At 28.7% G+C, this 16,582-nt stretch overlaps 1 protein-coding gene and 1 long non-coding RNA gene across 2 annotated transcripts in view; both read left to right on the top strand.

The window, feature by feature from the left end:
• LOC111418415 (protein artichoke) overlaps window positions 1-8,370 on the top strand; it is a 52,277-nt gene extending 43,907 nt beyond the window's left edge. The window contains exons 3-5 of the mRNA XM_071195150.1: window positions 1,787-3,099; window positions 3,160-3,452; window positions 7,480-8,370. Coding sequence (XP_071051251.1) covers window positions 1,787-3,099; window positions 3,160-3,452; window positions 7,480-8,076 — 2,203 coding nt within the window. The 3' untranslated portion in view covers window positions 8,077-8,370. The remainder of the gene's footprint in view (window positions 1-1,786; window positions 3,100-3,159; window positions 3,453-7,479) is intronic.
• A 4,241-nt stretch (window positions 8,371-12,611) lies between these two features.
• LOC111413928 (uncharacterized) lies at window positions 12,612-14,245 on the top strand. Its single transcript, XR_011640059.1, has 2 exons — window positions 12,612-12,912; window positions 13,495-14,245. It is a non-coding gene; the product is annotated as an uncharacterized lncRNA (long non-coding RNA).
• The last annotated feature ends 2,337 nt before the right edge of the window (window positions 14,246-16,582 follow it).

The following is a 16,582-nucleotide window of genomic DNA, read 5'->3' as shown; positions in this document are numbered from 1 at the left end:
TTTAAGCTACAATTTAACATACGTATCATATCATAATTTTTAAAAATACAGCCGATACGATTTTTTGAAAATTTCGTATTATTTTTGATTTATAAATTTGACAATTCCTTCTTTAATAACTTTTTCTTGGAAATTTTATTAATATTATCTTATAGTCTTTATATCATATCATAAACCGGAATCTTTAAGCTACAATTTAACATATATATCATATAATGTTTCTTAAAAATACAGCAGATACGATTTTTTGCAAAACCAGTATTTTTGATGAATAAGTTTGACAATTCCTTTTTTAATGACATTTTCCTGGAAATTTCAATTATATCACCTGATAGTCATGATGTCATATCATAAACTAGAATCTTTAAGCTACAATTTAACATACGTATCATATCATAATTTTTAAAAATACAGCCGATACGATTTTTTGAAAATTCGTATTATTTTTGATTTATAAATTTGACAATTCCTTCTTTAATGACTTTTTCTTGGAAATTTTATTAATATTATCTTATAGTCTTTATATCATATCATAAACCGGAATCTTTAAGCTACAATTTAACATATATATCATATAATGTTTCTTAAAAATACAGCAGATAAGATTTTGTGAAAAACCAGTATTTTTGATGAATAAGTTTGACAATTCTTCCTTCAATGACATTTTCCTAGAAATTTCAATAATATCACCTGATAGTCATGATGTCATATCATAAACTAGAATCTTTAAGCTACAATTTAACATACGTATCATATCATAATTTTTAAAAATACAGCCGATACGATTTTTTGAAAATTTCGTATTATTTTTGATTTATAAATTTGACAATTCCTTCTTTAATGACTTTTTCTTGGAAATTTTAATAATATTATCTTATAGTCTTTATATCATATCATAAACCGGAATCTTTAAGCTACAATTTAACATATATATCATATAATGTTTCTTAAAAATACAGCAGATACGATTTTTTGAAAAACCAGTATTTTTGATGAATAAGTTTGACAATTCTTCCTTTAATGACATTTTCCTAGAAATTTCAATAATATCACCTGATAGTCATGATGTCATATCATAAACTAGAATCTTTAAGCTATAATTTAACATACGTATCATATGATGATTCTTAAATATACAGCCAATACGATTTTTTGAAAATTATGTATTATTTTTGATTCATAAATTTGACAATTCCTTCTTTAATGCCTTTCTCCTGGAAATTTCAATAATATTATATTATAGTCTTTATGGCATATCATAAACTAGAATCTTTAAGCTACAATTTAACATACATATCATATTATTATCCTTAAAAATAAAGACGATACGATTTTTTGAAAATTACGTATTATTTTTGATTTATAAATTTGACAATTCCTTCTTTAATGATTTTTCTTGGAAATTTCAATAATACGTTATAGCCTTTTTATCATATCATAAACTAAAATCTTTAAGCTACAATTTAACATACGAATCATATCATGATTCTTAAAAATGCAGCTGATACGATTTTTTGAAAATTTCGTATTATTTTTGAATTATAAAGTTGACAATTCCGTTAATGACTTTTTCCTGGAAATTTCAATACTATTATCTTATAGTCTTTATATTATATAAATAGGAATCTTTAAGCTACAATTTAACATACATATCATATCACAATTCCTAAAAATACAGCCAATATAATTTTTAGAAAATTTCGCATTGTTTTAAAACCAAAAGAACAGGTTGTTGCTGACTTTTTAGCGTATTATATAAAATTTAATACTTTAATTTACGTTTTAGATTTCTTAATTTGATGAATTCAACCATTAAAACGATCGAAAAAGGTGCTTTCAACGGTTTAAACAACTTAAACGAGCTTAACTTAGAAGAAAACAACTTGGAAATCTTCGATTTAAAACACTTAGACATCGAGGGATTACGAATTCTAAAACTTGGAGGAAATAATTTCACATTCTTCGATAATTCTTTATCGAAATTACCATCCCTTCAATATTTATCGATCCAATTTTGCAACATCACGAGAATATCGAAAGATGTTTTTACGAAAAATAAAAATCTAATTAAAATTGATTTAACTGAAAATTTATTGGTCGACTTAAAACGAGAGGTTTTCGAGAATTTAGGGGTTCTAAAAGAATTGAAATTGGGGGGAAATAATTTTAGCGAAATTCCGTTTTTAGCGCTAAACATTTCTAGTTTAGAAACGTTATCGTTGGATAGAAATAAAATTTCTTCGTTCGAAGCGAACAAATTAAACAAATTGGTGAATTTGAAAGATTTAGATTTAAGTGGAAATCGGATTTCTTCAATTTCCGGGTTTGCGTCTTTAAATCTGAGCCAATTAACGTCGGTGGATTTGAGTTCGAATCAATTGGCTGCGTTACCGACGAATTTTTTTCATTTTTCTTTACAATTAAAGCGAATTCATTTGGCTGAAAACCGATTTAGACAAATACCAACTTCCGCTTTATCAGAAACAACTTTACCCAATTTAAATTGGTTAAATTTAACCGGAAATCCTTTGGTGAGAGTCCACGATATTGGGATTACAGGGAAATATCCCGTTTTGGAAGAAATTTACATCACACACACAAATTTAACGATTGTTACCAGTAAAGATTTTGAATCTTTCCCATCTCTACAACACATTTACTTGGGAAATAATAAAATTAGCCGGATTTCTCCTGGTGCTTTTGGAAGCCTCCCAAATTTATTAACGTTAGATTTAAGGATAAATGAATTGGAGTTATTACCGCAAGAAAGATTACAAGGCTTAACTCATTTAAGATTATTAAATTTAACTCAAAATAAATTAAAAGAACTTGAGGAGTTCCCAATTGATTTAAAATCGTTACAAATTCTTGATTTATCTTACAATCACATCGGAAGGATTGGAAAATCGGTTTTTCAACACTTAGATAATTTAGTTGAGCTTTATCTCTTCGGAAATTGGATATCTTCAGTTTCAACGGATGCATTTAAGCCGTTAAAAAAACTAAGGAGTTTGGATTTAAGCAGGAATTATTTGGAAAATATCCCATTGAGTGCTTTTCGTCCTTTGGAAACTCAAATAAGATCTTTAAGAACTGAAGGTGATTAAATAATCAGTTAAATAAATTTTTAATAATGAAATTAAAAAAAATTTTTTTTAGAAAACCCTTTATCGTGTAGTTGCGATTCTCACGAATTGTGGGAATGGTTGAGGGATCATCAGAAATTGGTCGACCCGGCTTTGCATTCGTTAAAATGCGAGCATCCCCCCGAATTAAGAGGGAGGGTTTTTTTGAATTTAAAACCGGAGCAGTTTTGTGATCAACCCTTAATTATAAAATTGGCGATTCAGGATATCCAACCTTTCTCGGTTTTAGTTTCCTGGCAAAGTAGGAATCATTCGGGTCTTCATGGATATCAAGTTGTTTATCATTCTATTGATGGACTTGATGAAGTAAGTGAAATCTCGATATAAGATTTGTTATAACTTTTGTTTTAAAAGTTTTTTTATAAGTTGAAAAAGGAAAAAATTCCTCAAATTTTCATATTTTCGTATTCAATATTGTTAAGAGCAATTGTTAAGAATAAGATTTGTTGCAACTTTTGTCCTAAAAGTTTTTTTGTAATATGCGCAGATTCCAGAATAATACCATTAATGAAAAAAACAACAAATCGTCAAATTTTGACATTTTCGAATTCTTCTCGATATCTATATATCTAAGAACAAAAGTGCAAGAGAGCAATATTGTTAAGAATGAAATTTGTTATAAATTTTGTTGTAAAAATTTTTTTCTAATATGCTTAGATTCACCAGTGTTACCATGTACCACTTGCAAAAAACCAAGAATTCATAAAATTTTCATATATATTCGTATTTTTCTCAATATTTATGCATCAAAGAACAAAAATCTAAAAGAGCAATAATGTTAAGAAGAAATTTTACTACACATTTTGTTTTAAAAGTTCTTTTGTGACATGCTGCGATTCCCGAGTGTTATCATTAACAACTTGAAAAAGTAAAAAATTCGTCAAATTTTCATACTTCCTTATTCTTCTCGATATGTATGCTTCTGAGAGCCAAAGTGCAAGAGAGCAATATTGTTAAGAATAAAATTTGCTACAACTTTTATTCTATAAGTTTTTTTATGACATGCTCCAATTCCAGAGTGACACATTAATAACTTGAAAAAACAAAAAATCGCCAAATTTTCATATTTTTGTATTCTTCTCGATATTATGTATCTTAGAACAAAAGTGCAAGAGAGCAATATTGTTAAGAATAAGATTTGTTACAACTTTCGATCTAAAAGGTTTTTTGTAATATGCTCAGATTCCCCAGTGTTACCATCTATAACTTGCAAAAAACAAGGAATTCATAAAATTTTCATATATTCGTGTTTTTCTCGATATCTATGCATCTAAGAGCAAAAATCTAAGAGAGCAATATTGTTAAGAGCAAAATTTGTTACAGCTTTTACTCTATAAGTTTTTTTGTGACATGCTTCGATTCCAGAATGATACCCATTAATAACTTGACGAAACAACACATCGTCAAATTTTTACATTTTCATATTCTTCTCGATATCTATGTATCTCAGAACAAAAGTGCAAGAGAGCAATATTGTTAAGAATAAGATTTGTTACAACTTTCGATCTAAAAGGTTTTTTGTGATATGCTCAGATTCCCCAGTGTTACCATCTATAACTTGCAAAAAACAAGGAATTCATAGAATTTTCATATATTCGTATTTTCTCGATATCTATGCATCTAAGAGCAAAAATTTAAGAGAGCAATATTGTTAGGAATAAATTTTGCTACAACTTTTGTTTTAAAAGTTTTTTTGTGACATGCTCCGATTTCCGAATGATACCATTAATAACATGAAAAAACAACAAATCATCAAATTTTCATATTTTCATATTCTCCTCGATATCTATGTATCTCAGAACAAAAGTGCAAGAGAGCAATATTGTTAAGAATAAGATTTGTTACAACTTTTGTTCTAAAAGCTTTTTTATAATATGCTCAGATTTTCCAGTGTCACCATCTACAACTTGCAAAAAACAAAGTATTCATGAAATGTTCATATATTCGTATTTTTCTCGGTATGTATGCATCTAAGAGCAAAAATCTAAGAGAGTAATATTGTTAAGAATAACATTTGCTACAACTTTTGTTTTAAAAGTTTTTTTATGACATGCTCCGATTTCCGAATGATACCATTCATAACTTGACAAAACAACAAATCGTCAAATTTTCATATTCTTCTCGATATCTATGTATCTTAGAACAAAAGTGCAAGAGAGCAATATTGTTAAGAATAAAATTTCCTACAACTTTCATGTTATAAGTTTTTTTATGACATGCTCTGATTCCCGAATGATACCATTAACAACTTGACAAAACAACAAAAACGTAACATTTTCACATTTTCGTATTCTTCTCGATATCTATGTATCTCAGAACAAAAGTGTAAGAGAGCAATATTGTTAAGAATAGGATTTGTTACAACTTTTGTTTTAAAAGTTTTTTTGTAATATGCTCAGATTCCCAACTGTTACCATATACAATTTGCAAAAAACCAAGAATTCATCAAATTTTCATATATGCATGTTTTTCTCAATATGTATGCATCTAACAATAAGATCAAAAATGTAAGAGAGCAATATTGTTAAGAATAAAATTTCCTACAACTTTCATGTTATAAGTTTTTTTATGACATGCTTTGATTCCCGAATGATACCATTAACAACTTGACAAAACAACAAAAACGTAACATTTTCACATTTTCGTATTCTTCTCGATGTCTATGTATCTCAGGACAAAAGTGCAAGAGAGCAATATTATTAAGAATAAGATTTGTTACAACTTTTGTTCTAAAAGGTTTTTTGTAATATGCTCAGATTCCCCAGCGTTACCATCTATAACTTGCAAAAAACAAACATTGTTAAGAATGAATTTTGCTACAACTTTTGTTTTAAAAGTTTTTTTGTGACATGCTTCGATTCCCGAATGATACCATTAATAACTTGACAAAACAACAACTCGTCAAATTTTCACATTTTCGTATTCTTCTTGATATCTATGTATCTCAGAACAAAAGTGTAAGAGAGCAATATTGTTAAGAATAGGATTTGTTACAACTTTTGTTTTAAAAGTTTTTTTTGTAATATGCTCAGATTCCCAACTGTTACCATATACAATTTGCAAAAAACCAAGAATTCATCAAATTTTCATATATGCATGTTTTTCTCGATATGTATGCATCTAACAATAAGATCAAAAATGTAAGAGAGCAATATTGTTAAGAATAAAATTTCCTACAACTTTCATGTTATAAGTTTTTTTATGACATGCTCTGATTCCCGAATGATACCATTAACAACTTGACAAAACAACAAAAACGTAACATTTTCACATTTTCGTATTCTTCTCGATATCTATGTATCTCAGAACAAAAGTGCAAGAGAGCAATATTGTTAAGAATAAGATTTGTCACAACTTTTGTTCTAAGAGTTTTTCTGCATCATGCTTAGATTCCCTACTGTTACCATATACAACTTGCAAAAAACCAAGAATTCATCAAATTTTCATATATTCGTATTTTTCTCGATATCTATGCGTTTAAGGGAAAAAAATCTAAGAGAGCAATATTGTTAAGTATAAATTTTGCTACAGCTTTTGTTCTATATGTTTTTGTATGACATGCTCCGATTAAATTTTCATATATTCCCATTTTTCTCGATATGTATGCATCTAAGAGCAAAAATCTATGAGGGAAATATTGTAAAGAATAAGATTTGTTACAACTTTTTTTCAAAAAGTTCTTTTGTATTATGTTTAGATTCCCCAGTGTTACCATCTACAACTTGCAAAAAACAAAGAATTCATACAATTTTCATATATTTGTATTTTTCTCGCCATCAATGCATCTAAGAGCAATAATCTAAGAGAGCAATTTTGTTAAGAATAAAATTTGCAACAACTTTTGTTGTATAAGTTTTTTTATGACATGTTCCGATTCCCGAATGTTACCATTAATAACTTGAAAAAGCATCAAATTTGTCAAATTTTTATATTTTCGTATTTTTCTCGATATCTATTTATCTCAGAACATAAGTGCATTACAAAAGTACCATTAATAACGTGAAAAAGCATCAAATTTGTCAAATTTTTATATTTTCGTATTTTTCTCGATATCTATTTATATCAGAACAAAAGTGCAAGAGATCAATATTGTTAACAGTAAAATTTGTTACAACTTTTGTTCTAAATGTTTTTTTATGACATGCTGTGATTTCCGAGTGTTACCATTAATATCTTCTCGCTATTTATGCATCTGATAATAAAATAATAGTTGCCTACCCATATGTGACGTCACGAACGTGCCTTTTTTTCTATAACGGACACTCTCTTCCCCGTATTAATCCGTTATATCGAGGTTTTATTATATTTATTAATTTTAAATGTTATTTTTTAGATTCGCGGAAAAATGTTAGATCGTTTTTCGAGGGCAACAAAATTATCACGATTAATTCCCGGCACCAGATACTTGATTTGCGTATTAGCCCTCGGCAACTGGCTATCGCAACTCCCGGAAGTCTCCGGAAATCGTCCAGGAACAACCCATCGAGATTCTAGCAGTAGTTCTAGTAATAGTTGGGGGGAAACATTCACCGAAGCGATGCTCCCTCTACTCGTCGACTCGCAAACGAGTAAATGCACCGAAGTCACCACCCTTGGTCATCCGGGGAGCAGCATTTCCGGTAGTCTGGGTAGTGGTGTACCCGACGACGACGACATCGACGACTCTGACCGTTCCTTGGGGACACAGTCGATTCTAACTCGTAGATTGGGTTTGATAATCGGATGTTGTATGGGTTTCGTTGTGTTCGTCGTCTTGGTCTCGGTACTCGGCTACTTGAAAGTGAAGAAGCAACGGGCTGCGGTGAAGAGAGACCCACCAATGCCACCGGAATATATTTCGTATCGTCACTTTAGTATACAAAGTGGGGAAACTCACGGTGGTGGCCATCCGCATTTCATAACGAGCATGAATACCACTAGTTTAAATTGAATTTTAGAGAAGTGGGGAGTTCGAGTTATAAGTTAACAATGGGGAAATTGGAGTTTTGTGAAGGGTCATTATTGGATCATATCACTAATGGGTAAAAAAGAATAACAGAAATAAATGTAATAGAAACATGGGCGAACAAAGAATGAAAGAAAGAAAAGATTTTTTAATAAATTAAAAAAGGGATTTCTTTTAGGTAGAAACAAAACATGTGCACAATTTTCCTTTTTTGCGATTCAAAACATGAAATAAAAAATGATAATAATAAAAAATAATAATAAAAATGATAACAAAAGATATTTTCTTTGATAACCTAATCTAATTTCAGTTCATGGATTTTAAAACATAATCAGGTAAGTAAATAATTATATTTTTGAGATGTAGTTAAAGAAAATAATTTTCTCCAAAATTGTTACGAATTAAGAAACGAAATTTTTTGAGGTTATAAAGAAACCTTTGAGGTTATGTTATACCAAATTATAAGTTTCCAGGGTGGTTACTTTAATTTAAATCCATTTTCAAAATCGTCGATTTAATTTGACATTTGTTGACGATGCGTATAAAGAAAATAATTTTCTCCAAAATTGTTACGAATTAAGAAACGAAACTTTTTGAGGTTATAAAGGAACGTTTGAGGTTGTGTTATATCAAATTATAACTTTCCAGGGTGGCTATTTTATTTTAAATCCATTTTCAAAATCGTCAATTTAATTTGACATTTGTTGACGATGCAGATAAAGAAAATAATTTTCTCCAAAATTGTTACGAATTAAGAAACGAAACTTTTTGAGGTTATAAAGGAACGTTTGAGGTTGTGTTATATCAAATTATAAGTTTCCAGGGTGGCTACTTTATTTTAAATCCATTTTCAAAATCGTCGATTTAATTTGACATTTGTTGACGATGCGTATAAAGAAAATAATTTTCTCCAAAATTGTTACGAATTAAGAAACGAAACTTTTTGAGGTTATAAAGGAACGTTTGAGGTTGTGTTATACCAAATTATAAGTTTCCAGGGTGGCTACTTTATTTTAAATCCATTTTCAAAATCATCGATTTAATTTGACATTTGTTGACGATGCAGATAAAGAAAATAATTTTCTCCAAAATTGTTACGAATTAAGAAACGAAAATTTTTGAGGTTATAAAGGAACGTTTGAGGTTGTGTTATATCAAATTATAACTTTCCAGGGTGGCTATTTTATTTTAAATCCATTTTCAAAATCGTCGATTTAATTTGACATTTGTTGACGAAGAAAATAATTTTCTCCAAAATTGTTACGAATTAAGAAACGAAACTTTTTGAGGTTATAAAGGAACGCTTGAGGTTATGTTATACCAAATAATAAGTTTCCAGGGTGGCTACTTTATTTTAAATCCATTTTCAAAATCGACGATTTAATTTGACATGTGTTGACGATGCAGATAAAGAAAATAATTTTCTCCAAAATTGTTATGAATTAAGAAACGAAACTTTTTGAGGTTATAAAGAAACCTTTGAGGTTATGTTATACCAAATTATAAGTTTCCAGGGTGGCTACTTTATTTTAAATCCATTTTCAAAATCGTCGATTTAATTTGACATTTGTTGACGAAGAAAATAATTTTCTCCAAAATTGTTACGAATTAAGAAACGAAACTTTTTGAGGTTATAAAGGAACGCTTGAGGTTATGTTATACCAAATAATAAGTTTCCAGGGTGGCTACTTTATTTTAAATCCATTTTCAAAATCGTCGATTTAATTTGACATTTGTTGACGATGGAGATAAAGAAAATAATTTTCTCCAAAATTGTTACGAATTAAGAAACGAAACTTTTTGAGGTTATAAAGAAACCTTTGAGGTTATGTTATACCAAATTATAAGTTTCCAGGGTGGCTACTTTATTTTAAATCCATTTTCAAAATCGTCGATTTAATTTGACATTTGTTGACGAAGAAAATAATTTTCTCCAAAATTGTTACGAATTAAGAAACGAAACTTTTTGAGGTTATAAAGGAACGCTTGAGGTTATGTTATACCAAATAATAAGTTTCCAGGGTGGCTACTTTATTTTAAATCCATTTTCAAAATCGACGATTTAATTTGACATGTGTTGACGATGCAGATAAAGAAAATAATTTTCTCCAAAATTGTTACGAATTAAGAAACGAAACTTTTTGAGGTTATAAAGAAACCTTTGAGGTTATGTTATACCAAATTTTAAGTTTCCAGGGTGGTTACTTTATTTTAAATCCGTTTTCAAAATTATCGGTTTAATTTGACATTTGCTGATGATGCAGATAAAGAAAATAATTTTCTCCAAAATTGTTACGAATTAAGAAACGAAACGTTTTGAGGTTATAAAGGAACGTTTGAGGTTGTGTTATATCAAATTATAAGTTTCCAGGGTGGCTACTTTATTTTAAATCCATTTTCAAAATCGTCGATTTAATTTGACATTTGTTGACGATGCAGATAAAGAAAATAATTTTCTCCAAAATTGTTGCGAATTAAGAAACGAAATTTTTTGAGGTTATAAAGGAGCGTTTGAGGTTGTGTTGTACCAAATTATAAGTTTCCAGGGTGGCTACTTTATTTTAAATCCATTTTCAAAATCGTCGATTTAATTTGACATTTGTTGACGATGCAGATAAAGAAAATAATTTTCTCCAAAATTGTTGCGAATTAAGAAACGAATTTTTTTGAGGTTATAAAGGAGCGTTTGAGGTTGTGTTGTACCAAATTATAAGTTTCCAGGGTGGCTACTTTATTTTAAATCCATTTTCAAAATCATCGATTTAATTTGACATTTGTTGACGATGCGTATAAAGAAAATAATTTTCTCCAAAATTGTTACGAATTAAGAAACGAAACTTTTTGAGGTTATAAAGGAACGCTTGAGGTTATGTTATACCAAATAATAAGTTTCCAGGGTGGCTACTTTATTTTAAATCCATTTTCAAAATCGACGATTTAATTTGACATTTGTTGACGATGCAGATAAAGAAAATAATTTTCTCCAAAATTGTTACGAATTAAGAAACGAAACGTTTTGAGGTTATAAAGGAACGTTTGAGGTTGTGTTATACCAAATTATAAGTTTCCAGGGTGACTACTTTATTTTAAATCCATTTTCAAATCGTCGATTTAATTTGACATTTGTTGACGATGCTGATAAAGAAAATAGTTTTCTCCAAAATTGTTACGAATTAAGAAACGAAACTTTTTGAGGTTATAAAGAAACGTTTGAGGTTGTGTTATACCCAATTATAAGTTTTCAGTGTGGCTACTTTATTTTAAATCCATTTTCAAAATCATCGATTTAATTTGACATTTGTTGACGATGCAGATAAAGAAAATAAGTTTCTCCAAAATTGTTACGAATTAAGAAACGAAACGTTTTGAGGTTATAAAGGAACGTTTGAGGTTGTGTTATATCAAATTATAAGTTTCCAGGGTGGCTACTTTATTTTAAATCCATTTCCAAAATCGTCGATTTAATTTGACATTTGTTGATGATGCAGATAAAGAAAATAATTTTCTCCAAAATCGTTACGAATTAAGAAACGAAACTTTTTGAGGTTATAAAAGAATGTTTGAGGTTGTGTTATACAAAATTATAAGTTTCCAGGTGGCTACTTTATTTTATATCCAGTTTCAAAATCGTCGATTTTAATTTTACTGACAATGCAGTTAAAGAAAATATTTTCTGCAAGACGCACAGAAGCGAATTAGTTAAAAATCTTGGTCAAAAAGATATTTTTGTCATTTTTTTACTTCAAGATTGATTGAAATTAAAAAATATCTATACAATTAACAAGAATGAAGTATTTTATGATATATTGCGATTTTATTTAATTGTATTTACCTATATTTTTATATACAGGATGGTCCGTTACTAATGGGACACAGAGGAACAGTGAATTCCTGACATTAAATTGTTGCGATTTAACCCAATTTATGTTAGTCCTATTGTTAATAATAACGAAAATACAGATGATTAAAGTTAATGCTTTATTTTCGCTTTTCTTTAAATGTTTCGTTTTCTCTTGCATTATGACCATGAAAATTAGTACATTACTATTTTTAAGACGATAAACAATAATTTGGCATTAGTTTTGATTTATCTTTCAGATAGCATTGCCTGCCTTAAAAACTCCTTTAAAGTGGCCATATCTTTTTCATCGTTAAAATTTATGCAACTCACACAACTTGAAACAGTTTCTCAGATTTTTTTACATAAATTTGGTATACCTACCAATCTTCTCTAAAGTTCTCCGTTTCCAAGATAATCACTGTTTAAGGGCACTTTGCAAAATTTAAACATTAGTTGACAATGATTTTATTTTGTTAAACACTAGACCAACAGCGTCAATTGGCATTAATACTAATTGACGATAAAAATTATTAAATCTCTTATTATTATTAAGTATCTTCGTTATTATTAATAAGTGGACTAAGATAAATTGGGTTAAATCGTAATAATTTAATGTAAGGAATTCACTGTTGCTCTGTGTCCCATTAGTAACGGACCGTCCTGTTGTTACGCCTTAAAAAAAAAGGTAAACCAAAACGCACCCGAAATGAAAATTATGACAATTTTTGAAATTGTTACCCGATCGACACACAACCCGCAAAACAATTTACGTTATCGTTAAACCTAACCAGTTTGTTGCGAACTCCCCGGCAAACTCGTTTGGAGAAGGGAAGGTTCGATTTATTTAAGGCGCCACACAATCCGTTAATTCGCAACGGGCACTGATTGTGAAGTGATGTTGGAAACAAGAGTTCATACAATAACGAAAATTTAACAACACAAAGATATAGAGAGAAAATAAAGAAACTCAATAGATGCAGGTAAGCAAAATGATATATATATTGCAAAAAAAAAATCAAATAAAATAAAATAAAATATAGGTTAAATCAAATCAAAATAAATATCAACCTAACGAAAAATAAATATCAAAAAAAAAAATGAAACTAAGAAGATTTAATTGGATAACCAAAAAAAAAAAATGAAACACCTGATTGACCGCGACACCGATTGTCTACCTCAAGTACTTGTTTCAGAAATCGATTAAAAAATTAAAAAAAAAATTGAATTTCAAAATAACAAAAAAAATATACCAATTAAACTCTTTTACAAAAGTAAAAAAAAATAAATTATAATCAACTGATTCGCAAATTCAAAACAAAACAAAATTATATATCCTAAATTTAGTTTGTATGTTATTCTTTTTTTTTTTTTTTTTAAAAAAAAATAAGATCCTAAATTATACTAGGTAAGTATTATTATAATGTACAAAAAAAATTGAATTATCAATCTTAATAATTGAAACAGTAAACAGACAATAAAGTAGAATAAAAAAAAAATTCAAAGTTTAAAACGAATTGTTGATCTGACCTTAAGTTGTCTTCTTTTTTTTTATATTTTCATAGTCAACTTCGAAAAGGTATGAGTTGGATGATCTTCAGCAGCTTCCTTCGAGATGGTATGGTAAGGAGTGGATATCCAGTGGTATTGAAGTTATTAAAATGTGCTCAGAATTTTAGGACCAAGAATTTCATTAACAAAAATGGTTCCCCCAAAAAAAAAAAGACCTACGGATCGTAATTACCGATTAGAAAAAAAAATTCGCTAAGGGAATGGATGAAAAGAATGAACGGATGTAAGTGTGAACGGTTGATTTTCTTTTTTTTTTTTCCTTCAATGAAAAGGGTAAATCTAATCAATGAAATTATGCTAATCAATAAATAATAAGAATGTTGTGATATGGATGGGAAAAGTTATGATTAACCGAAATAAGCAATTCTTACCTCAGTTGGTCGAGGTCTACGCCCAAAATTTATGGAATATGGTGAAAAATATTAAATCCGGTTAAAATATCCGGGTCGGGTTATAGAAAAGACTTAACCGCGACTTTTCAACGGGAGTGATATTTCCGATGACTTCGGATTAGCTTCAAGACGCCAAAATTTAATCGCAAATTTTCCAAAATGTCTATCTACGCTGAATTACACTCGTCGTTGCTTTTCTTCACCACCGACGGAGAGAATTGTCACCAAAACCAAAGAGACCGAGTTTTCAAAACCCGTCCGAATTTATACTCGACTCGAATTTCAAAAAAAAATGTACCTTATCGCGCAACTCCCAAAAGTAAAAGTCAAAATAAATACTGTAGGTATTAAACATTTGTCTTTCATTTAAAAACTAAATCCCTTATTAACAAACAAAAGAAAAAAAAAAACCTCCCCTCCCAAAAAAAAATTAATAAGATTATTAATAGATATTTTGCAAACAAAAATTTTAAAGAAATAAGGAATAACGACATCTAATGGGTAAAAGGAAAGGTAAGGACAAAGGATTCTCGAATTCTGCTGCTGAAACAAAAAAAAATATAAAACAAATTTTGCTACCTGTCTATTGAGAAGAAACACTAAGAACGAAAAAAAAATAAAAACGTAACACTGTATAAAACTTATGGTTAATAATTTTCAAGGAAAAAATCTTGCAAATAATAAATTGAATTGACACAATAACAACTTTTAATATTTTACCAAAAACTCAGTGTGTCAATTCAATTTTTTAATTTCTATCTAGAAAATTATTAACTTTAGAACGCTAACATATCATACTAAAATTAATTAGTGTTTCAGAAAGTAAATTGTAATTTTGGTTAGAAACTTTTTTGTTTATTTTCTAACTGCAAATGCGTTCCCCAACCAAACAGCACATAGCAGAATTATGATTTTTTTTCTAAACTTTATACACACACTATAATAAAAATTTATTTTAAGGTAAAACCGCAAAATACCGCAAGAATTTCTAACAAAATCTACAACATGTATACAATATTACTTTTGAACAATGTGAAACAATTTATTTTTTGCCCATCTAAATATCGTAAAAAAAATTATTTTCTCAATTTAAACATATGATGTAATCAAACAATATTACAAAAAACTAATAACCGAATTGTTGCTTTCTGTATATTATACAATTCTACTTACCACCAGCAATAGGTTCTATGATAAATTTTCCAAATATATAAAAAATCGTTTTATCTAGGTGATAACTGTTTACTAAACAATCAATTGACAACTAAAATATTTTGGCGGCGATTGTTACAATAATTATAAATAAGGTGTTTCAAGGCACCTTGGGGTTTACTTAATCAAATAGTAATAATTGCATTTTCAATCTTATTCCTTAAATTTTTCCAATTTTGGCCGAGATTTTTAAAAAATTCGCCTGTGTGAGACGGTTAGGAATTTTGGAATGAAACTTTTTGTTTATAAAGAAACGTTTGAAGTTGGGTTCCTCGCTGTTAGATACTTCAGCAGCTCATTGGGGATGTTGCGAACTCTCTGTAGTTCTTGAGCAGAAGGCACTGAAAAAGTTATGTATAGGGTGGTTCAAATTCGACGTCCGAATAGGCTATCTCGGAAGCTATAAGAGTTAGAGAAAAAGTAGCTTACATGTCATGATCTCGTTTTTCGAGAAACTGCTAATACCAAAAACTTCAAAGCGCAATCGTCTTTTGTTTTTCCCCTAGAGGCCAAAATTGAAAATATCTAATATCTAATAATAACTATCTTGGTTATTGTTATAGGTGGAGTATTATAATTAAGACATTATATGGACACTTTTTTACAGAGAATTTCTTGACGTAGTCAAAAAAAATTTTCGGTTTTAAATTTTGAGATATCATGACAATTTTTTTTTTTTAATGGAAACAAACACTGATTATTCGCTTATTAAATTCGTTATTTTTTTCTGATTACAAAAATATGGGGTTAGATAAATCTATTTCTTGTTGTTTTAGAATAAAGCTAAAAATAAACTTTTTTTGGTATCGTCAAAGAAATTAAATTTACAGTTTCTTGTAAATTACGGTACTATAACTAAAAATTATTCTACTAAAAATTTATATAAAATTTATTTCATTTTCTAATATGTAACATTCTAACATGTTAAACTTTTCGTAATTTTCGTAATCCATCTTAAAAGACAGGATTTTTAATTTAACACTTCAGAAAATTTTTGAGTACAAACAAATGTTACTATGTTTATTTGAATTAAAAAAAACTTTAGTTTTACAAAGTACCGAGGTTCATGACGCCTATTTTCGAGCCAAAATGGCGGTTTGACAACTTGTCACTGCATCTCACCACTTATTTATAAAAATATTGCAGTCTTGTTGCCTTTGGAGTTGCAAAAATAGCAGTAAGACGGGCTTTCGACTCTTCAGAGTACCACGAGAAAAAAAGAAAGGAAATTTGGCGTAATGTTTTGGTTTGTAGTTTAAATTAAAAAAAAATTAAATTTCCCGCTTGACTTTCGAGCCAAATTGCGTCAAACCGCAGTACTTTGTAAAACTAGGGACTTAAATATATATATATATATATATGAGCGCCATCTTTCAATAATTTAATAATAAATAATGTAATCTATTCCAAAAACAAATATAAATTAAATAGTTCAACAAATGTATTTGATTCAAATATCAGAAATATACTTTTTTAA

The sequence above is a fragment of the Onthophagus taurus genome, chromosome 3 (genome assembly GCF_036711975.1).
Source record: "Onthophagus taurus isolate NC chromosome 3, IU_Otau_3.0, whole genome shotgun sequence".
NCBI lineage: Eukaryota > Metazoa > Arthropoda > Insecta > Coleoptera > Scarabaeidae > Onthophagus > Onthophagus taurus.
The sequence above is the reverse complement of the archived record's forward strand: the minus strand, read 5'-3'. Positions and strand labels throughout refer to the sequence as shown.